At 43.7% G+C, this 24,574-nt stretch overlaps 1 protein-coding gene across 1 annotated transcript in view; it reads right to left on the bottom strand.

Annotated features, from left to right (window-relative positions):
- Window positions 1–2,094: 2,094 nt before the first annotated feature.
- PPTC7 (protein phosphatase targeting COQ7) overlaps window positions 2,095–24,574 on the bottom strand; it is a 50,058-nt gene continuing 27,578 nt past the window's right edge. The window contains exons 3-6 of the mRNA XM_073565474.1: window positions 19,291–19,489; window positions 9,224–9,347; window positions 8,767–8,896; window positions 2,095–3,059 (exon numbers count right to left, since the gene is read on the bottom strand). Coding sequence (XP_073421575.1) covers window positions 3,001–3,059; window positions 8,767–8,896; window positions 9,224–9,347; window positions 19,291–19,489 — 512 coding nt within the window. The 3' untranslated portion in view covers window positions 2,095–3,000. The remainder of the gene's footprint in view (window positions 3,060–8,766; window positions 8,897–9,223; window positions 9,348–19,290; window positions 19,490–24,574) is intronic.

Raw genomic sequence — 24,574 nt, 5'->3', positions numbered from 1 at the left:
TTCTACTTTAATTCTAATTCCCACTTAATACATAATTATTATGCCAGGAGGTCTTGTGAAGAAGAGCAACATAGGTAACAAATGTCAGCCCCAAATATAATCCTATTTAGCCCAATATGACAAATAACTGGTTGTCAGTAAACTTGAATTTAAGATTCCAAAATGTTCTTTCCTGACAGTGAAATTAGTAACATTAGTAAATGTACTACATGATTAAACTATCAGAGCAATTATTGATCTCCAGGGCAGGGATTTCATAGTGGGATGATGCAAACAAACGCTTGTTTGGGGAAAGAATTTTTACATCATTTTCAATTCCAGCAAACAATTTATAATGTGCCTAATTGACATATTAAAACAGCGTGACCAATAAGGTCCAAATGTTAAAGGGTTATTCATATCTTCATAAAGAGTCAGATCTCCTAGTTATTGCAGTTAACATTTTCAGCCGTTCTTTAGATTTTTTTTATGCTTACAGATCGTTGCCTAGAAGGCTTGACCACCCCTGCTAAACAGCAGAACATGTGCAGCACTGGCAAGTTCTTTTCTATAGAGCTTGTATCAACTGTTTTGAAGCTGGTCAGGATCCCTGGAGTGATAGTTAACTCCTAATCCCTGCCATCTAAGGCCTGTTTCACACATCAGTTTTTTTCCTCAGTTAAAATCCGCTAAAATGGCAGACAACGGATCCGTTCCTGTACTGACCACGTCGTTTGGCACCGGACCGTTGTTTTAACGGATCCATCGAAGAATTTTAAAGGAACCGCGAGAGAGAGAGCGAGAGAGAGCAAGAGAGAGAAATTTTTTCTGCCGCCAGAACAGGGTTTAGGGTTAAATTTGCAGCCAAGGCAAATCCTCCAGGCATGCGCAATGTAAAATGTGGATTCAGACGGCCGAAAAACGTTGCATGGTCTGTCCAGGCATGTTGGCGGACACCAAAATTTTGGCGGATCCGCAAAATAACAGATCCAACGGATGGCCAGCCGTTAAGATCCGCCGGTAATGCAACTCAATGGGAAAAAAACGGATCCGCCAACCAAAATGGTGGATCAGTTTTTTTTTTTTTGCAAAACGGCGGATTTTGACCGATGGTGAAAAACTGATGTGTGAAACAGGCCTTAAGAGCACAGTGCTTACAAGCTAGAGAACACCAGTGGTCGGTCTCTTTGGCAACGAGTTGTAAACAAAATTCTTAATTTTCAAGAACAGCTGAAAATTTTAATAGGCAGTAAATTACAATAGTATTTTTAAGCACCATCTGACAATATCCATGTCTGAAGTTAGGAACAACACTTTAAGGGCACTAGGAGGTTTGTGTCAGCGGATGGCATCCTCTCCCTAAGAACAGGCTCCCCTCCCTTTTGGAACTAGTGGTTACTTGTGAATACCAGGCCACAGTTAATGAAACTATTACCTGGAGTGCCTGGTTTAAGCCACATTGAGAAAGGGCCAATGGCACTTGTCAGCACAGCGCCCCTACATTTCTGGATACAAAGAATTGTAGAGGACATGTATAGTAAAAATTGGACCTTCACTTTACCCTGCGCTAACCAATGTGGTACTCCAGGCTAGTAGCCATGTCGACAGGCTGAGTGTTCTGGCAGCGGGTGGTCTCCCCGCTAAACAAAACCATCAGCCCATTGAATTGAAATTGCCCAATCCGTATCATAACGTAGCAGGGGACAGTTTAAAGGCACCATAAACATTAGATTTTTGTCTGATCCTGCCAAAATTGGCACGTTCAGCCACTTTCATCTAATGTATATTGGAGTCTTTAGAGGTTTTCTCCCTGGATAAAATCTCAAAAAAGTGAAAGTGTATTAGCAGGTAGGTATAGAAGCATAAAGAGCTAACAGCCCAGCTGGGAGGATAAGTAGGTTACTTGTGAATGAGGAGGATGAATAAGGCAAGCTGCAATGAATGTCAAATTTCCATTGAAAAGTCATGTTTTTTTGTGAGTAAATATGCTGGTTTTCCTGCTTTGTCAAGTTTTGGGCAGTTAAGGCAATATCAGAAGTCATTCGATGTGACCTTGTGTAGACAAGACAACAGGTTAGCAAGAGAACATACATTTCTTAACTGCGTACACACGAGTAACTCATTGAGAATTTAATGCCTGTTACAAGCATGATGTGCTATCATTATGACATGTACATGGTACATGTTGACATTGAAATAAAAGCCCAACATAGGTATGCAAATATACAGTTTCACAAAAATGAAGAAAAACGTTAATATACAATCTGAGGTAACATTACACACAACACACGTATAAAATACAATGAAATCACAGTCACATAGTATTTCTGAGTTGCAATCTTCAAAATACAGTAAAGTCCTTTAAAGTGACCGACTTACACCCAAAACTGAAGTGACAGGTAGAATTTCACTGCATAGTCACGAAATGTTACCCAAAATATATATTATATACAGATCTGTATATAACACATATATAAACATGGCTTTAAGTTAAGTAGTCTTAAAAAGAACACAAACATCTGAAGGAACTTCTTTGTGTCGTATAGTACAGCAGTTCAAAATATAAAAAGGCTTCTAGTCAAGGTTCAAAAGATGCAAAATGATGATGGGGAATTCAAGATCTACTAAATGTCAGGAAATTCATGAATTACAAAATCCGCATTTTTTCCCCAATTTTGAATGGATCCTAAATGTGCTTTTTGGCAAAATGAAAAATTAGAAACAAAACCCAGTGTCCTGATAAAAGCGCTGCTTTATACAGAGGCACGTCCTTATGTTGCTCCTAGTTGGGTGATGAAGGTAAATTTACGCCTTCTGTAAATCACAACCATTATAACAGTAGTGGTTTTAACTTCGTCCTCCGTTGTAATCCGCACATGGCGTGGTTTTAGAAATGGCCAATGAAATATGCTGAAAAATTGCAGTCCTGCCAGCAGGATACAGTATAACATAAAATTAGAAGTTCAAGGGTTACAGGGAAAGAAACAGAACGCTAAATTTGTAGCAGATGTTCCAGGTATTTTAGTCTGTATATTCAGCTACAATTGACAGAAGAACAGTGATGTCATCGGGTTTCCCTCCTAAAGGGAAAAACAAAACGATTATAATTTGTTGTTGTTGTACACAGCAGATACAAACATGCATAGTAGACTGTCAACTGTAATCTGAAGTCTATATGATGATATCAAGCAGGCAAGACAGAATATAAATGGTTAATAATATCCAATTGCAAAATTGTGTATTAGCCATCAGCTTAATAGAATACCATAGCACCACCCCAGGAAGCAATGCATGTCACAGGGATATTGCAGGCGAATTGAACAGGCTCAGGAACTGGTGTGAAAAAACAAAAAGCTCAGAAACAAAACTTAATGGTCAGCACTGAAGATTTGCCGCACTGGGGTTCTGAGTTTAAATTCAACAAGGGACAACATCTACAAAGAGTTTGTATGGTTTCCCAGTGTTTATCTGGGTTTCCTCCCACATACTGATACGAAATATAGATTATGAGCCCCAATGGGGACAGTGATGACAGTATCTGTAAAGCGCTGTGAAATATGATGGCGCAATATTAGGCTAGTTTCACACTAGCGTTCCACTGACCTGCGTCGGTCTGCGCATGGCTGCCGCTAAGCTCCGCCTATGGGCGCTTGACGCTGCATGCGACCTGCGTACCCCATCTTTAGCATTGAGTATGCAGGCCGTGCGCAGGTATGCGTTTGCCGGCGTATGCGTCCTTTTTACGGTGCGCCGAGCGCACCAAAATGCAACACGGTGCGTTTGGCGCAGGTCGCCGCACCGTGAAAAGGACGCATACGCCGGCAAACGCATACCTGCGCACAGCCTGTGTACCCAATGCTAGAGATAGGGTACGCATGTCGCATGCAGCGTCATGAGCCCATAGGTGGAGCTGACAGGAGGAGGCGCGGCAGGGGGTGGAGCTTAGCGGCAGCCATGCACAGACCGACACAGGTCAGTGAAACGCTAGTGTGAAACCAGCCTTAGCATAGTAATAACACTGAAAAGAGCTGAACAGCACAGCTCCATTTAATATGAAGTGGCTACTGCAGATCAGCTCACTATATCTATCCCCATCTATCTATAGGCTCAAAGTGACAGCCAAACTGGTCGCAAACATGGTCAAGAATTTGCAAATTGTGTCACGAATTTAGATATTTCATCATTTGTGAATAGCCCGACCAGGACTTCAATTTTAAGAGAAAAAAATAAAATAATCCGTGTACAGCAGACACATCAGAAAAGCCCAAGGCTGTATGGAAAGTGTGGGCCTCCTTTATGCCAGCATTCTGACAGTTCTAACCCCTTCACGACAAAGGACGTCATTTGTAGAGTCCCTGACCTTGACACGGGCTCTGACACTGAGGCCGCATCTTTCCCTGTACATCATAGCTGACTTAATCAGCTGTCATGTGCCTTTAGTGGCTGCAGGTGTAGCGGTGCTCTACCCGCGACTGGAAGCGCATCATTAACCCCTTCCCGACACGCGCCATACATATACTGTTCTGCGGGAGGTGCAGTATATCTACGGCAGAACGATTGCACTGCCTCACGCTGAGCTATATGTGACAGCTGACACCCCGCAGCAATGCCCAGGATCGGTCCTAGCACCAATCGCAGGCATTTAACCACTATGATGCCGCTGTTATAGCTCTCAGAGTTAAGCGATGCAAAAATTATTATTTTTTTTCTCTAAATGAGTTATTGTGTAAAAGCGCCAAAACCTAACCAATATAAACGAGGGATTGCTGTAATCGTACTGACCCGAAGAATAAAGCTGTCTTACCAATTTTACAAAACACGGAACGGTATAAAAAACAAAACAAAAAGCAATTCCTGATTTGCTGGGTTTTGTTCATTCGGTCTCCCAAAAATCAGAATAGAAAGCGATCAAAAAATGTAATGTGCCCAAAAATGGTACCGATAAAGTCAGCTCGTCCCGCAAAAAACAAGCCCTCACATGAATGTGGGCCAAAATATGGAAAAAAAATTATAGCTCTCAAAATATAGTGATGCAAAAACTAGTTTTCGCAATAAAAAGCATATTTTAATGTGTGACAGCAACCAAACATAGACCTGCTATAAATTTGGTATCACTGTAATCACACCAACCCGAAGAATAAAGTCACGTAATCACTTATACCGCACGAAGTACAGCGTAAAAAAATAAATAAAAACAATTCTTCAGATGAGGTTGATTTTTTCATTCTGCCTTCCAAAGATCGCAGTAAGGCTCGGTGCACATTTATCCTGCGCTTTGCAATGAGCGCTTCCGTGTAAATCTCTGAAATACGCGATTCAAACAGAACTCCCGGCGGAAAATTCCCTATAATGAGGCAGATGGAGTCACTGTGGACACCAGGGGACCTGTGATCTGGTGGTGTCAGTCTTTTTAGGATTGCACAGTTTTGTGCACTTCTGAAAAGGACATCGCCGAACAGAGGCCAGACGGGGTCCAGAGTAAATCTGCTGCCTCATTATAGAGAATGGATACCTCGGGGGTTTCATCCGTGATGTCACTCGGAGATTTAGATGGAAACCCCAAAGTAAGTGCTCAGCGTAGAGCGCCAGATAAATGTGATCCCAAACGGTATGTAAAATTTTCCCAATAAAAGCTTTAACTCAATCCACTAAAAAGCAAGCCCTCAATCAGGGCCGTCATCTGCTAACGGAAATATAGGGGGCTTCTACGTTACTGGTAGCAAAAAGACTGGAAAAGCGAATAGGCTCCTCGCTCCCCAAGAGAAATTCAGCAAATTTTCCGCTCCCAAATCCAAATGCCCCCCCCCTTCTGACCCCCATTGTGCCTAAACCACATTTATTCCCCACGTTTGGCATTTCGGTAGTGATGAGAGCCCGCCTAATTTACAAGTGTGTGTCTCCAGAAGCACGAGCTGGGCATAATGTACTTGTCACTACAACATACTGGTCACTACAATGACAGTTGCAATTTTCACTCAGCAACATCCACTGCTGCCTGTTTCTGGAAAACACCCATGGAGTCAAAATCATCCGTAGATAAATTCCCAAAGGGTTATAATTTCCAAGATGGGGTCACCTGAGGGGGGATTCTGCTTTTCTAGCACTTATTTGGGTCTTTATATGGAATCCGCAAACTAGTCTAGAAAAATCTGTGCTCCAGGAGGCAAATAGCACTCCGTCCCTCCCAAGTCTCTCCGTATGGCAAAGTAGTACAGCCACATATGGGGTATTTCTACATTCAGCAGAAATTGTGGGACAAATTCTAGTGCCATTTTTACCCATTTCCCAGTGTAAAAATGTAAAACTTGGGGCTAACACACAATATTGGTGGTAAAAATGTAAATTATTTTTTCTTCACTGCCCAATGGTATAAAGTTCGTGACACACCTGTGGTGTCACTATAATCACTGCACCCCTAGATGACTTCATTGAGAGGTTTAATTGGTAAAATGGGGTAAATTATGGGGGGGTTCTGCCAATGCAACATGGCACCCTCAAACAAGTGCAGTAAAATCTGCACTGTACCTTGCGCTACTTCCCTTCTAAGCTTTGCACTGTGCCTCAGAAGTAATTTGAGACCACATATGGGGTCATATCTGAACTCAGGAGAGATTGCACAACAAACTTTGGGGTCCATTTTCTCCTTTTGCCCTTGTGAAAATACAAAATTTGTAGCTAAAAAGAGTTTTTGAGGGAAATTTTTTTTTTATATTCACAGCTTAACGTTATAAACTTCTGTGAAGCACCTGTGGGTTCAAGGTGCTCAATACAAATCTAGATCAGTTCCCTAAGGGGTCTAGTTTCCAAAATGGTGTCACTTGTTGGGGGTTTCCACTGTTTAGGCACATCAGGAGCTCTCCAAACACGACATGGCAACCGCTAATTATGCCAGCAAATTTTATATTCAAAAAGTGAAATGGCGCTCCTTCCTTTCTGAACCTTGCCGTGCACTCAGTTCGATCTTCCCCACATATGGGGTATTGGCATGCTCAGAAGAAAATGCACAACAAATTGTATGGTCCATTTTCTCCTGTTGCCCTTGCGAAAGTAAAAAAAAAATTATGTCTAAAGGAAAATTTTTGTGAAAGTAAAATAAATGTTTATTTTTTCTTCCACATTCCAAAAATTCCTGTGAAGCACCTGAAAGGTTAATAAACTTCTTGAATGTGGTTTTGAGTAGCTTGAGAATTGAGAGCTAGGTTTTAGAATGGTGTAATTTTGGGGTATTTTCTATCATATAGGCCCCTAAAAGTGACTTCAAATGTGATATGGTCCCTAAAAAAAAGGGTTTTGCAAGTTTTGTTGTAAAAAACAGAAATCACTGGTCAACTTTTTACCCTTATAACTTCCTTTTTCAAATAGCCCTTATAACTTCCTAACAAAAAAAATTATGTTTCCAAAAGTATGCTGATGTAAAGCAGACATGTGGGAAATGTTATTTATTAAATATTTTGTGTGATATCACTCTCTGATTTAAATGGCATAAAAATTAAAAAGTTTGAAAATGGCGAAATTTTCAAAATTTTTGTTTTTTTTCACAAATAATTGCAAGTCATATCGAAGAAATTTTACCACTATCATGAAGTACAATATGTCACGAGAAAACATTCTCAGAATCACCAAGATCCGTTGAAGCGTTCCAGAGTTATTACCTAAAGTGACAGTGGTCAGAATTGTAAAAATTGGCCTGGTCACGAAGGTGAAAACAGGAATCGGGGTGAAGGGTTTAATTCGGCCCTGTCACGTGATTGTAGGGTGGGGGTGGGCAATGGGTTTTCATGAAAGCCCCTCGTGCTTGTCATTACGCTACTCCTGTCAACGCAGGCTCATGGCCGGCATTCATAGATCATGATTTCTGCTATACATAGCAGTGCTGATGTATTGCACAGGCGATCAGATGATCGCAGCACATATTTGGCATCACTGTATTCAGAAATGTCTGATCAACATAGAAAATAAATTAATCCAATTGGTAAACAGCGCCACAAGAAAAATAAATTAGAAAAGCCATAATTACGGATTTTGTTAGCCGTAACATTGAAATAAAATGAAATAGGAGGCAATCAAAACATTCTACCTCAAAATGGTATCATAGGGAAAAACAAAAACAGAAAATGGCCCAGGGGTGTCGGGGGTTAAAGGGAATCTGTCAGCAGGTTTTTGCTATTTAACCTGAGAGCAGCAGGATGGGGCAGAGTTTGACTCCAATACCGTGTCACTTAGAGGGCTGTGTGTTTTGCCGTTTCAATAAAATCACTGTTTTATCAGCAAAAGATTATCGCTACAGGACTAGTTTTCTCGTGCCTCCTAGTCAACCTGATCATGTGATCCCGCCCCATCACTGATTGGCAGCTTTTTGACAATGTACAGTATTCACAAAGCTGCCAATCAGTGGATTAGGCAGGGCTATACACAGCTCAGCATTCAGAGAACTGCTAGATCTACAGAAGAAAACAGTGATTGTATAAAAAAGTGACAGCAAGCAGCTCAGTAAGTGATACATCGCTGGAATTAGTGTTTCTGTCCCTATATCATGCTCTTAGATTATATTGCAAAAACCTGCTGACTGATTCTGTTAAGGGTTCAAATGTGATAGTTACAAGAAGTGTAATAGAAGGAATCAGGAAGAGAGAGACGAAGACAATTTTTTTTTTTTTTTTTTTTTTTTTTTAATTCTGGCGCATTGTATGCAATTGAGTGTTTGTCATCTGGAATAGCATCCCTATTTGCACATATGCAAACTCCCAGACTCTTTCCAGTGTGTTACATACACAGACTATGTCTCACCTCGGACATTCAAACCATAGTCACATGCAAACTGTGCGAATGGTGACATGTAGTTGGGATCATATGCCAGGTCATGGGCTTGCTCAGCAATGCTGCGTGCCGTCTGCTGTATACTTTCATAGTTTGCATTCTGGAGAGAAGGAGGAAATTCATCATTAGAAAGGTCACCAACCTAAAATACACACTGCATCATCATATGTTCAATGACTGGTCCCTAATGTAAAGGGGACCAATAAGCTACTGCCCCTTGTCCTTCAACCTGGAATGCTTCCCCGACAGATTCCTGCTCATTACAATCTACCCCAAACAGAATCCGTGCACAACAGATTACTAGACATGGTACTGACTGTCATTGGAACTATTTAGAAGGAGAAAAAGTATTACATGGTTGTTAGGTGAAATCAGGACATACCAAAATAAATGCACATCATGAGTTTGGTCACTTATGGCTGCATACCTTCAACTTTTTTAACTCTTGAAGAATCATATAATCCGGCATATTGTCAAAAAGTCCATCAGTTGCGGTTAGAATAATGTCACCGAGCTGAACATCAAATGAACTGCTGTCTGCTGCATCCGGACTGTACGGAGGAGAACGAGAAGAAGCATTAGCATCTCCTCCGATAGACAGAAGGTCCACCTCGGCATCACTAGCGTCATGGGCTATAACTAGATACTATTAATATAATGTACCTATTATTCATCTAATAGAAACAGTTGTTTTTATTAATCTACTATATCTTCGTTGTGTGTTAGCACATTGACATATCAAGGTTCAGCACAATGGTCAGCCTCCTGCTGAATGTGCATGGTGTGCCATCTGATGGGTCGGGGGAAGGATCCTGCACACATCCTATAAACGGCTGCCATCTGAACACTCCCATCTAACACACGGCTCGCTGCCAAGTGGACTGTTGCTTTCCCTTGCAAGAACACAGTGTGCTGCTGGAAATTTTTTCACACTGATGTGAAAGCAACATGAGACCACTCTGCTCACATGCCTACAGTTCTGCTCAAAGGAAATGAGGCATCGCATCCAGCACATGCTCCTCAGTCTACACTAAAGCAGGATAGCTAACCAGTTCAAGACCAGACCGTTTGTCCCCACTGCTGACCAGGCACATTTTTTATTTATTTATTTTTATTTCCTACAAGCAGTTTAAAAGGGTTGTAAATTTTTCCCTTGTACGGATAACCAAATAATTTTTAGATCTGTTTTGTGATACATAGGGACTAATTTTTATGTTCTTTTCATACTCATTTTTTTCCTTTGATATCAGTGGGAAAATAAAGGAAATGTGTTAATTATTTATGACCAAAAAGGACCATTAAAATACATTTTAAATCTTGATCCCCTTTCCACAACCATTTTTTTTTTTAATAGACATTGGACACGTTTTCAGATTTTTCATTTGTTTCAGCCAACTGCAGGGGAAATTCCGCCTCAGGGCTGCATAGTGCCGACCATCTCCTAGGACCCAGCAGCTCCTGCTCCCTCCGTACACTTTATTCTGTATACACATAGCTTGTTCAGGGCCATTTAAACAGGCAGATATGGTAAAAAAAAAAACTTACCTTTACTATGGGGAGTCTGGCTGTGTCAGACAGCCGGACTCCATACTAACACAATGTTGTGCAGTTGCTCTACTATGCAGTAACTTTTTAAGAACATCACTGCAGAGCAGAACGTGGACCACCTGGACACTTATAGTATACTAGATGGTGGCCTGATTCTAATGCATCGGGTATTCTAGAATCAATCTCTATCTCCCGACGGAGGCGTGCGTCGTTCCAATGTGCCGATTGGTCGTGGCCGGCTGGGCGCGACCACTCAGCGCCACGGGATTTCTGTTACAGACAGAATTAGACGATTATATAGTAGATGGGTGGTCCTCAGCTAACACTTTCTAGGCTTTTTTTTTTTTTATTTCTAATGTCAATGCATTTAAAATCCGTTTTTTTTTTTTGTTAAATGTATTACTCAGTCTTGGAATAGGCCATGCATACTAGAGCAGTAGGGATCCAACTACCGGCATCATCACCAATTAGCTGTTTAAAGGGAATCTGTCACCCCATCAGCTGCCGGCACCGCCATCAGGGGCTTATCTACAGCATTCTAGAATGCTGTAGATAAGCCCCCGATGTAAACTGAAAGAGAAGAAAAAAAGCGTTAGATTATACTCACCCGGGGGTCTGGTCCAATGGGTGTCGCGGTCCGGTCCAGCGCCTCCCATCTTCATATGATAATGTCCTCCTCCTTGCATCTCCCTCGGCTCTGGCTCAGGCATACTATATCTGCCCTGTTGAGGGCACAGTAAAGTACTGCAGTGTGCAGGCACGGAACTCTCTGACCTTTCCCAGCACCTGAGCACTGCAGTACTTTACTCTGCCCTCAACAGGGAAGATAAAGTACGCCTGCTCAGGAGCCAAGGGAGAAGCAAGGAGGAGGTGTCTCGATCCATTTTTGGATCTGTGTCCGTCTGGATTCTCTTGTGTGTGCTTTTTTTTCCCTTTCAGGCCATCGGGGGTTAATGTTAGTCTGGGGAGATGCGCCGCCAACTTACTCTGTCCGCCAGTGCCCGTTCAGGTAACCTTGAGGATTTTCCTCCCTGTTCCTCTCCCCTCCTCACTCGGTATTTTCTGTGAGAGCTCACTGTACTCTCGCTTGTGTGGGGGTGTTTGCTCTGGATGCATGTGTCTGTGCATTCCTGCTTATGGCTGCTTAGTGACACAATGGCTAGTAATCTTTAATCCCTGTGCAGTTTATATTGCAACCTAATTTAAAGGTACCACTGAATTATATTAGGTACACAGAATGGGTTAACTACACGCTATATTCTGGGAGGCCAGTTTAAACCCTGTGCAATTTAAAATAAATACCTTGTCACCTCAATTTGAGGTGCTATTCTACTCTAATTGGCACATAGAAAAGGTTTTATCAGGTTATACCCTAGGCAGCTTGATTTGATTCTTTAGAGCTCACATTATGGTTACAACATGTAAATGAATATATAAATGTGGAGAGTATGATAAATCATTCTAATGTGGCACTTGTTATGTAATCCTACAACTCCTGTATATTAAGGCTACTTTCACACTTCAGGTTTTCGGCGTCAGGCGCGATCCGGCGTCGTGCCGGAACGCCGGATCCGGCAAATGTTTAGTAAAACCGGATGTGACGGATCCGGTTTTCTGCCGGATCCGTCTTTTTCTTGACAGACAAAACCGGATCCGTCTCATCCGGTTCATCCGTTTTTCTATCCGTTTTTCGACGGATTACGCCGGATCCGGTTTTTAAAATTGACCCTTGTGGCCTTCCGAACGGGATTGGCTACTGGAAAACTATATATAGCATGTTCCTACAGCCCTTCTTTGACAGGTTGTAGAGGAGAAAGTGCAGGTTGGAGAGAAGAGCAAGTTACTGGCGAAGATGGATGTTGTCATTGGAAATATTTTGAAGAATTTGGCGGATTTTATAGCGGAGGCGAATCGTTTGAGGGTGATTGTTCTGGAGAAGGAGAGAGCGAGACAGCAGCGCATCAGGCATCGTAGACGACGTTTGTGGATCCACCCCATCACAGCCAAGAGAATGACGCGTGGGGTCTATTCTACACTCTGCATGGACCTTCGACGAAACCCGGATAAATTTTTTGGATATGTTAGGATGAAAATGGAGAATTTTGATTACTTGGTGGAGCGCATTGCACACCTCATAAGAAAAGCGGACACCTATTGCCGCTTCTCTGTTTCACCCGCAGAGCGTCTGATGGTGACTTTAAGGTAAGCCACATTTATTGGATATGATCGCATCAGAGCACACTTTCACTGCAATCTTGTTGGTGGTAGTTTGTATCTCCAAGTGTTATAGCTCAGTTTTGGTATGTAATGCTGTGATTTAAAACTAATTTATTGTTTTTTAATTCCCCACAGATTTCTTGCAACTGGAGAATCCCTTTCGTCACTGCATTTCCAGTACAGACTCGGGATTTCCACCATATCTGGAATAGTGAAGTACACATGCCGTGCACTGTGGGACTCCTTAGCTGAAGAGTTTTTACCAGAGCCCACAACAGAGAGGTGGATTGAAATTGCTGACAAGTTTCAACAGATATGTCAGTTTCCCAACTGCTTGGGCGCTGTGGACGGGAAACATATCCGCATTGTAAAGCCAGCCGGATCGGGATCGGAATATTTCAATTACAAGAAATATTTTTCAATTGTCCTCATGGCCATCGCTGACGCGGAATACAAATTTATTGCGGTTGATATTGGGGCCTATGGCCGCTCCAATGACTCAAGTTTTCAAACTGTCTGCCATGGGGCGTAAACTGTATGGAAACACCTTCCAGTTCCCACCACCTAGACCGCTGCCGCAAACATCTGGTCCACCTATGCCATTTGTCTGTGTAGGGGATGAAGCCTTCCAGCTGTCAGAACACCTTTTGAAACCGTACTCTAGCAGAGGATTGACAAGACCAAAACGCATTTTTAATTACCGCCTCACAAGAGCAAGAAGAATGGTTGAATGTACCTTTGGTATTCTGACAGCCAAATGGCGGGTCCTATTGACTGCGATCAACCTCAAGACAGAAACTGTGGACGAGGTGATCAAAGCGTGCGTGGTACTCCACAATTTTGTTATCTGCAAGGAACCCATTTCCATTGAGGACACCTCTGAAGAAACCACCTTGCAAGATTACCATGACATTACCACTAGAAGTTCTGTGACGGTTTCAGTAATGAGGGACAATTTTGCACTATACTTTGTCACCTCAAGGCAGAGTACACTGGCAGGATGACAGAGTGTGAAAGATTTGTGCCCAACCAAACTTGTGTACCTTCTGTACCAACAGTATATACCTTTGCCAACCAAAGTTGGCTATCTTGTCATGGTCTTACTATTTTTACCTTTAGGCCACAGGTGTGTACCTGGTTGTGTTTTATGCAAAGTATTTCACCTTTTAACAAAAGTTGTGTACATTGTTAGGAAATCACCAACAATAAACACAACTTTTTAGGTGAAATACTTTGCTTCAAACACAACCAGGAACACAACTGTGGCAAAAAGCTAAAATTTACCCACAGTTATATACCTAGTTTTGAATACCATTTCACCTTTTAAATACCCTGTATTTAACCTTTTTCGCCGCAGAAAGAAATGACAGACAACCAGTGTAAAATAATTTAACTTTTATTGAAAAATGTTTTTTTTAGTAAACTTTTTTAAAATTTTAATAAACTTGTTTAATAAAGCTTTGAAACTATAAAACTGAAACCATAAAACTGGTCATTTTTATTTAAATACACACATTATAAATCTGTGTAGTGTGTGGTGGAAATACTGCTGTAGGGGCTGCGGGACACTTCGACACTGGGAGTGTGGAGAGAGGACTGGGATCGTGGTGGGGAAGGAACAGTTAGAGGTGAAGGTGTGGAAAAAACTACAGAATGGGTGGACATGTGGGAAGCAGAAGAGGTGGTGGGTGGTGGAGTGGAGGGTTGGGCAGGGACTGTAGGAGCAGATGATGTTGATGGCAAGTTGTATGGGGAAGGAGTTTGGTACGGGGCAGGTTGTTGGAAGTGGGGAGATGTCTGGTACGGGGCAGGTTGTTGGAAGTGGGGAGATGTCTGGTACGGGGCAGGTTGCTGGTACTGGGGAGGTTGCTGGTGCTGGGGAGGTGGATGGTGCTGGGGAGGTGGATGGTGCTGGGGAGGTGGATGGTGCTGGGGAGGTGGATGGTGCTGGGGAGGTGGATGGTGCTGGGGAGGTGGATGGTGCTGGGGAGGTGGATGGTGCTGGGGAGGTGGATGGTGCTGGGGAGGTGGATGGTGCTGGGGAGGTGGATGGTATGTAATAGGAGGGGGAGGATGGAAAGTGGCTGGAGGGGGTGTAGATGTAATAGGAGGGGGAGGATGGAAAGTGGCTGGAGGGGGTGTAGATGTAATAGGAGGGGGAGGATGGAAAGTGGCTGGAGGGGGTGCAGGTGGAGGAACTACTGTGGTGGGAGGAGGAGGTTGGGAGGTAACTTGCTGGAGAGCAGCGTGGCATGAATGCATTACATGCATCTGCTGGGCAGGAGAGAGCGTTTCCATGCGCTCCACAACAGACCTGAAAAAGGTGTGGTTTGGCGAAGATCTTGCTTCTGAATGCATGGTTTGCAGAAGTGTCTTCACCTCCAGAATGCTGGAGTTGATCTGCTGAAAGCCTGCGGAGATTTGCTCTGACAAGACTTTTAGACAGTTCTGGAAAGATGCATTCAGATGCAAGAACTCTGGCGCATAAGTCTTTTCCTGACCCCTCTGCCGCTGCCGCCCAGTACCCGCAGGTGTACTAGAGGTGGCAGGGGCAGAAGGGTGGGGTAAAGGGAAAGCGATCTCCTCACCAGCAGCTTCATGTAATGTAGGCGGCCACGATGCTCCTGTGCTGGTGGATGGGACAGATGGGTCGAATGTGTGGGAAGGCTGGGAAGGTGCAGATGTACCGGGGCGGTCGAAGTGTCCCTCGGTGCCGGTCTCCTCAGGGATCGCCTCAGAAGGGTCCAATCGTGCAGGCTCCCGAGTGCTGCTCACCGTGCTGTGGAATAAAGAGAAAAAAAAAACAATTAAAATAGTGACATGGTATGGCCCTGGCTGAAAAAAAGAAAGTTACATCTAAACATTTTTTTGTCACATGTGGTGTGTAATATTTACCTTCTGGTGAGCATTGTCTCCCGGAGGAACGACAGGGCTCGTGCGTACTTGTACTTGCTCCTGCGTCCTCCAGATCCACTCGGGGCCCGCATCTCTTTATTGAACTCCTTCTTGAAACGATCCCTCACAGACCGCCACCGCTTCACAATTCTCTCCCCTGAAACGAGAAAGGACAAAGTGGTTAGTATACAACATCAGTGTTTCCCAAACTCCAGTCCTCATGGTCCCCAGGGGTCATGTTTTCAGGATTTCCAAAGTAAATAGAAATCCTGAACACATGATCCGTGGGGACCACGAGGACTGGAGTTCGGGAAACACTGGTTTAAATCAAGCAACCGGTACTGTATATACTTACGCTCTTTAATCTGGGCCCGAGCTTCGAGGTCCTCCCAGCGGTCCACAAGGAGCGAACAGATTTCCTCCCAGAGTCGTCGGGTAACGATCAGGTCAGCGTGGCGTCGGTCAGCCATATTCCAGAGCGGCTCCCTTTCTCTGACGAGATCGATGAGGCGGTCCACATCAATCCCTCCATCCTCACCGTCAGAGTCGGGAGCACGCTGTGAAGGCTGTTAAAGAAAAAGACAAAAATAACAATTAGCCTCCACAAAAGAAATGAAATAAAAAGTGCAAAAAAAAACAAAGCAAAAATATTTATACTTACACGCTGGTGACCGCCGCGTTGCTGTCGCCGACGACCCTGGGAGGCACTGCGAGGACCTCTTGGCCGAGCACCAGATTGGGAAGACTAGAGAAGAAAACAAAAAATGTTATGTCTTTGGATGTAGGCATTTGTTTGCTGTGTGTGCTCTGCAGAACATTGTTTTCTATGTGTTGTGTGTAGTGTGATGTTGTGTTTCTGCGTTTGATGCAAAAAACTTACCAATTGTGAGCCCACTCCAAGTGTCTGTCCACCCCTTCCTTCTTCTTCTGGGAGCTCCTCTTCATCTTGTGATTCCTGTTTTGAAATAAAAGGCAATGAATACACATATATTACAGAGATGATGGATTTTGGAAATAAAAACTTACCGTCAAACGCTGACGATGCGAGGGAGGGCTCCCAGAAGATGATGTGCTGTCTTCCTGGTGGCCACACTCCATGCCTGTGGGTGGTGTTTCTGCTGCTGCCATTGCTGCTGCTGCTGCATCTATTGGGCGGCTGTTGAATAAAGAGAAACAAAGGGCCAATGAATATCTTGATATTCCATAGCCCTAGTTTGGAGGAATGGGGGATTTGATAATTACCGTCTCTCATCTGCTGCTGGACTCCCCTCCCGTTGTTCAGCATGCTGCTCCATTTGGGGTGGTGCTGATGGTGCTGCTGCTGCAGATGTCTGCTGCCTTCTCCTGCTCCTGGTTCTTGGCTTGGGTGGCATGTTGGGTGTGGCTGAGGGTCCCATTGTCTTGCTTTTATATATGTCCTGTGGGCAGAGCTACTGAGCATGCTCATGCTCGGATCCGGCGCATTGCGGCGCTCATAGGCTTTCATTGTATGAAAAAGCCAGACACGCCGGATCCGGCGTGTCCGGCTTTTTCGACGGATACAAAAAACGTTACAGTCACCGTTTTTTCCAGACGCCGGATCGCGTCACATTGCCGGATCCGGCGAAAATCGGATGAAACGCATGGCCATCCGGCTCGATCTGGCTCTAATGCAAGTCAATGGGGGGGAAACCGGATCCGGCATTGCATTTCGACGGATCCGGTTTTAGTCAAAAGCGCCGGATCGCACCTGAAGCAGAAAACCTGATGTGTGAAAGAGGCCTTACCTCCCTGTTCTGCCGATGTTTTCCAATAAAGGGATTTTCTACCAATAATTTGGATCTGTATGTCATTTGTGTGGATACCACACCCCCCTTCCCCCCTCAACAGGGAAGATAAAGTACGACTGTGCAGGAGCCGAGGGAGAAGCAAGGAGGTGTGTTGGGAGTTCATTCTCTGGTTCACCAGTTGTGAGTTCTCCTTCCAGATTCCCTCTGGTGGTAACAGGAGGTAGTGAGGCTGATTTGATCAGTGGAGATCTGCCACCTGAGAATGAGGATGACGATTGGACCTCAGGAGTCTCAGATTGGATTTAAGACAGCCGACACCCTATTAAGTTGCTGGTGATTCCTTCTGGCTTATCAGCTCTTGGTTTTCAGCTCTGTTCCAGTCATCTAAAGCTAAGTTTTTCTGCTAAAGTTCACACTTGATTTTGTTGGTCTATTCAGTTTTTTGAGTGGTCAGCCAGCCCCGGCTGGGGGCTGTGCTGAATTTCCACTCTTATTTATCAGTATTTTGCCAATTTGCTTTTTGTCCCTTACTAGTTTGGTCTCTTTTTGCTCGGTCTCAGAATATTTCAGAGTGCTGATATAGTGGGAAAAGTCTAGTGACTTCCGGGTTAATTTTGCTATCAGAAGTGTTGGACATTATTTTTGTAGGGTTTTTTGCAGGTTGCAGACAGTGTCTTTTCTTTCCTTTCTAGTTAGTTTGGGCCCCATTGTTTGCTCAACCTATTTTCCTGCCTGTGTTTGTGCCTTCATCTTGTTTCACCGTCAATACATGTGTGAGGGCTATCTATTCCTTTGGGGTCTGCTCTGGGGCAGTTAGTTTTCCCCTTTTCTTGCTTCAGGCTTATTAAGTCCTCCGGCTGTGACGAAGCGTCTAGGAACATCGTAGGTACGCTCCACGGCTGATGCTAGTTGTGTGGTAGGATCAGGGATCTGCATAGTTACCAACCTCTCTGGTTTTCTGTGACTTAGCTTGTTTTGCTTTTTTCTCCTCGGTGACCCATTCATAACAGAGGTGTCTCGATCCATTTTTGGATCTGTGTCAGTCTGGATTCTCTTATGTGGGCTTTTTTTTCTTTTCAGGCCATCGGGGGTTAATGTTAGTTTTTGCCCCCGGTGGCCGCTGGTGTTACTACAAGTTTAATGAGTCTGCTGGTGGGTTTCCCCCCCCCCCGGTGACCGCTGGTGTTACTACATGTTTAGTTAGTCAGCAGGTGGTGACCACTCCCTCTTCCTATAAAAGGTCACCAGGTGCTGCAGCTCACTGTTGGTGAAATACAGGTCCTTTGGAAACCAACCGTTCTAAAGAGAGGAGTTATCTGGAGCAGTGGTGTTAGCACCTTATCTGGTGCAGTGGCCATACAGCTGAAAGTGGTGTTCGGGTGCCTTACTCTGCTGTCCGATGCATGACAGCAGAGGAAGCCAAGTGCTGTTTGTTTTTCCCTGTCTGTTATTTTTCCTTGGTGTTTTATTAGTACAGCGGTGGGACCAGTGTCCGCACTTGCCAGTTCCCTAGTAACCCTAGTAAGAGATAGGTGCAGGGCAAGTGAGGTACCAAGGTATCCTGGTCGGCGACAGGTTGAAATAACCTGTATAGGGAACATCATGAGAGTTCAGGGCACTTCTTAGGAGAGTGCAGGAGGTGTCCATTGCTCCGTTCCCTATTGCAGGGCCCACCGTTGTAATTGTGTCCCTTTGCTTGTCTTTGTTGGTTTTGTGACCGACAGATCATCGGGATGCGTAACGCAGGGCCAGTCACTTCGTGAAAAGAGGACATCGTATGAAGATGGGAGGCGCCAGACCGCGACACCCACCGCACCAGACTCCGCCCCCCGTGAGTAGAATCTAACGTGTTTTTTTATCTTTCAGGATTCATCGGGGGCTTATCTACAGCATTACAGAATGCTGTAGATAAGCCCCTGATGGTGGTGGCCGCAGCTTATAGGGCTAAAATGGGGTGACAAATTCCCTTTAAAGGGGCCAGGATTGGGTAGAAAACTAGGAGCTCAATGCTAAGTAAAAAGGAAAGTCACATGATTTAGTCATCACCAGGTACACTGATACCTACCTGTCACTGAGTACCACACCTTCAGCCTCAGGAGGTGCTATAGACAGCTGGAATGGAGTGTTGAAGTAATGCTGCTGCTCATCTGACCGATGCACTACTTCTCCGGCCCGTACCACTAAGAAACCAGAATCTCCTAAGTTTGCGGTGTGTAAACGATGACTACTTCTATCCAGAACAACCAAGCAGGCAGTGCTGCTTCCTTGAAGGAAATAAAAGTGAAATGCTTATGGACCAATACATGGTTATACAGCAACAGAAGCAAAGAGCATAAAACTGTAGTAAACTTGTAACAGTTCCTTTAAGGCTATGTGCACACGGTGCGGATTCTGCTGCGGATCTGCAGCGGGTTTGGCCCTGTGGATCCGCAGCAGAACTGCATGTGATGTGCAGTACCATTATAGCCTATGTAAAAAAAAAAACCCGCTGTGCACATGCTGCAGATTTTTCCGCGCGGAATAAAAGCAGCAGCATGTCACTTCTTTTGTGCGCTTTTGCTGCAGTTTTCCACCTGCCCCATTCTACAAATCCGCAGGTGGAAATCCGCAGAAAAACTGGAGTAAAACTGCACAAAAAATGCACTAAATCCGCAGGAAAAATGCAGGTCATTTGACCTGCGGATTTAGTAAAATCCGCACCGTGTGCACATAGCCTAAAAGACCTATTTTCATGATACGATCTAGTTGTGTTATACATGGTCTTGCATCACCATGGAGAAGAACACGTAGTATGCACTGCGGGGATTCTCCGGTTTCAGACCTGGGAACAGAGTGTATGTAGGAGCGATACATACTCCCAGCCAGTGGAGGTGGCCGTGCTCTCCATACACTTGTATGGAGCGAGGCAGCGCCCTCTAATGGGCCACGCCCACCGGCCGCGTCACTAGATGGGGTGCAATCTTGCTCAATACAAGTGTTTGGAGTGAGACCATGCCTACCAGCCGGGAGTATGTGTAATGCATACACACCCTCCGGTCTGAACCCGGCAAATCCCCGCAGCACACTATGCGCTGGGGGGGGGGGTTCATAAGTCTGCAGTCACACACAGTGATTGCAAAGTTATCGGTTTTGACCGGATAACTCCTTTTAAAATATAGTAAGAAGGTTCTCAGCACTCCCAATAGTACCCTAAACATGCCCACTGATGCCACACAATCCAAGGAGAAAGGTCTGAGGGTTTGAGGATTGCAAAACAAAACCTTTCACTCTGTGGAATGTTATTCTACTACAACTATACAGATCTTTAGTTTCATTGGGAGTGCAGAGCACCTTCTTAGGCCTCATTCAGACATTTGTGTGCTGTCAGTATTTATCATTGCAAAAATATAAGAGAAGCTTCAACATTTATTTATCACAAACTGATGGTAAAAACAGACACAGACCAGGTTTAAACATGGAAGCGTGAATTAGACCATACTGTGTGAACATGGCCTGAATACTACATCACAGCAAGATTGTACAAGCCTTTTATCTCATAACAAATGAATGATAATAGGGGCAGGGTACAGATATGTAGAGATAATCAAAAATTCAGTGAATAAGAAGGATAGCCCTGATAACTGAGTCTGGACAATATACAGTTAATTACGGACAATAAGAATATAACAAGGAAAAACAGACAAAAGGAGTAAAAAAAGACCACAAAGTCCAAAAGGTATATAATAATTAATAAAAATCTTTTTATCCTATGATAAAATACAGGACTAATAATGGGAGCAAAAGAATCAATGTGTGAAAAACAGTTGAATAAAAACAATGCCACACATCCACATAAGAAAAAATGGCCGTAAGTAGCAAAACCCTGAGATATAATCAGGCCAAAAAAATGTGGTTCTCAATGTGATACAAAAAATCCGTAGTTTGTGATAAAATATCAATAATACATATAATGTGCATATAAAGACTTCCCAGGAATCAACTATGAAGTGCTTAGTGCTAAAATGTCAAAAACAAGGAAAACACAGGCGTAAAGGTGGTGTCAAAAGAATATCAGTATGAACCCAAATTGAGGAAAGGGACAATTTATAGACTGATATTTAAGCACATTGGATCAGCAGTACTACTGGATAGAGAGGAGACCACCTAATTATGTAAAAATCAAGTCAGGAATGAAATGGTCATAGTAGTATTTGAATGCTTACAGAGGTAGTGGGGTCTCACTCTCCTGGATGGCGTGCCTCCCCAACGCGTGTTTCGGTACATTGCCTTCGTCATGGCTGGTGGCATGAAGCAGGAGGGAGGTTTAAATATAAAGATTAGCAAATCAGAAGTCTCGAAAAGATGAAGGTATGTGTGTAAGGGCCAATCACATAATGGGGTTGTGAACCTGGATAAAGGTGTGTGCGCGTGCAAGTACCAATAGCAGCAACGGGGGGTGTGGTCAAAGCTGAAGCAGAGCACGGCATAGGAATCAATAACCAGTAGCTGCGCTGCGTCACCGGAAGCGCTGTCGTGCCTGGTGCTGCCAGGTCATGTGGTCTCCATGTGTCCCCAGCATTTCCGATGACTCAGTGCAGCTGCTGGTTATTGATTCTTATGCCACCAACCACTGATGAACGCAACGTCCTCAAACGCACGTTGGGGAGGCACGCTATCCAGGAGAGTAAGACCCCACTACCTCTGTAAGCATTCAAATACTACTATGACCATTTCATAATTAGATGGTCTTATCTCTATCCAGTAGCACTGCTGTTCCAATGTGCTTATATATCAGTTTATTAACCGTCCCTATCCACAATTTGTGTTCATACTGATTCTTTTGACACCTTCTTTACACCCGAGTTTTTCTTGTTTTTGACATTTTAGCACTAAGAACTTTATGGTTGATTCCTGGTAACTCTTTATATGCACATTATATGTATTATTGATAATTTATTACCAACTACGGATTTTTTGCATCACATTAAGAACCGCATTTTTTTGGCCTGATTACATCTCAGGGTTTTACTACTTATGGCCATTTTTTCTTATGTGGATGTGTGGCCTTGTTTTTAATTAACTTTTTAACACATTGATTCTTTTGCTCCCATTATTATTCCTGTATTTTATCATAATTAATAAACATTTTTATCGTAAGCCTATCAGCTTGCCCTCAGAGTTGGCAGCATTTGTTAGGCACCTCTACTACAAATTAAGGCTTTTACATAACTAGGAAGTTTATAGCAAGGATGCTCTCCTAAATCTACTAATGAAGTATTACATAATATAATTAACCGAAAGTCATTGGGACTTTAAAGAGGTTGTCCCATGATTAAATAATACCTTTATAGCACCCCCTAATGCACTATTTTATTTCCTCTGAGAAGGTCCACCTAATGTGCTCAGTCTAGGCAAGAAGTAGGCGCTTCTTGTTCTGATAATTTTTAAAGGGAATCTGTCAGCAAATTTTTTGCTACCTCATCTGAGAGCAGGAAGATGTAGAGAAAGACACCCTGAATCCAGTGATGTACCACTTTGTTTACTGGGTGCAGCAGTTGTGATACAATCTCTGCTGTAGATGTAGAAGAGCTCAAAAGCTGACTTCGCCCACACCACAGCTTTCTATGTACATTGTACAGTGCCTACAAGTAGTATTCAACCCCCTGCAGATTTAGCAGGTTTGATAAGATGCAAATAAGTTAGAGCCTTCAAACTTCACACAAGAGCAGGATTTATTAACAGATGCATAAATCTTACAAACCAAAAAGTTATGTTGCTCAGTTAAATTTTAATAAATTTTAAACATACAAGTGTGGGTCAATTATTATTCAACCCCTAGGTTTAATATTTTTGTGGAATAACCCTTGTTTGCAATTACAGCTAATAATAGTCTTTTATAAGACCTGATCAGGCCGGCACAGGTCTCTGGAGTTATCTTGGCCCACTCCTCCATGCAGATCTTCTCCAAGTTATCTAGGTTCTTTGGGTGTCTCATGTGGACTTTAATCTTGAGCTCCTTCCACAAGTTTTCAATTGGGTTAAGGTCAGGAGACTGACTAGGCCACTCCAACACCTTGATTTTTTGCCTCTTGAACCAGGCCTTGGTTTTCTTGGCTGTGTGCTTTGGGTCGTTGTCTTGTTGGAAGATGAAATGACAACCCATCTTAAGATCCTTGATGGAGGAACGGAGGTTCTTGGCCAAAATCTCCAGGTAGGCCGTGCTATCCATCTTCCCATGGATGCGGACCAGATGGCCAGGCCCCTTGGCTGAGAAACAGCCCCACAGCATGATGCTGCCACCACCATGCTTGACTGTAGGGATGGTATTCTTGGGGTTGTATGCAGTGCCATCCAGTCTCCAAACGTCACGTGTGTGGTTGGCACCAAAGATCTCGATCTTGGTCTCATCAGACCAGAGAACCTTGAACCAGTCTGTCTCAGAGTCCTCCAAGTGATCATGAGCAAACTGTAGACGAGCCTTGACATGACGCTTTGAAAGTAAAGGTACCTTACGGGCTCGTCTGGAACGAAGACCATTTCGGTGGAGTACGTTACTTATGGTATTGACTGAAACCAATGTCCCCACTGCCATGAGATCTTCCCGGAACTCCTTCCTTGTTGTCCTTGACAAGCCTGGCCTCGGCACGGGAGGAAACTTTCAAAGGCTGTCCAGGCCGTGGAAGGCTAACAGTAGTTCCATAAGCCTTCCACTTCCGGATGATGCTCCCAGCAGTGGAGACAGGTAGGCACAACTCCTTGGAAAGGGTATTGTACCCCTTGCCAGCCTTGTGACCCTCCACGATCTTGTCTCTGATGGCCTTGGAATGCTCCTTTGTCTTTCCCATGTTGACCATGTATGAGTGCTGTTCACAAGTTTGGGGAGGGTCTTAAATAGTCAGAAAAGGCTGGAAAAAGAGATAATTAATCCAAACATGTGAAACTCATTGTTCTTTGTGCCTGAAATACTTCTTAATACTTTAGGGGAACCAAACAGAATTCTGGTGGTTTGAGGGGTTGAATAATAAATGACCCTCTGAATAAACTTTTCACAATTTAAAAAAAAATTAAACAAAGAAATAACATTCTTTTTTGCTGCAGTGCATTTCACACTTCCAGGCTGATCTACAGTCCAAATGTCACAATGCCAAGTTAATTCCGAATGTGTAAACCTGCAGGGGGTTGAATACTACTTGTAGGCACTGTATATTCACAGTAAGCTGCTAATCAGTGCTGGGGTCATGGCTGGATCAGGAAGCACTGGGCTGCTAGTCTGGTAGTGAGAGATACTTCATCTCCTGCTGAGAAAACACTTATTGTATTGAAAAAAATAGTCTAAATAAGTCTTAATAAGCAACACATCCCGGAAGTCA

The sequence above is a fragment of the Dendrobates tinctorius genome, unplaced genomic scaffold (genome assembly GCF_039654945.1).
Source record: "Dendrobates tinctorius isolate UK_male_01 unplaced genomic scaffold, ASM3965494v1 ptg000003l, whole genome shotgun sequence".
Taxonomy (NCBI): Eukaryota; Metazoa; Chordata; class Amphibia; order Anura; family Dendrobatidae; genus Dendrobates; species Dendrobates tinctorius.
Note: the sequence above shows the minus strand (reverse complement) of the source record. Positions and strands in the feature narration are given on the sequence as shown.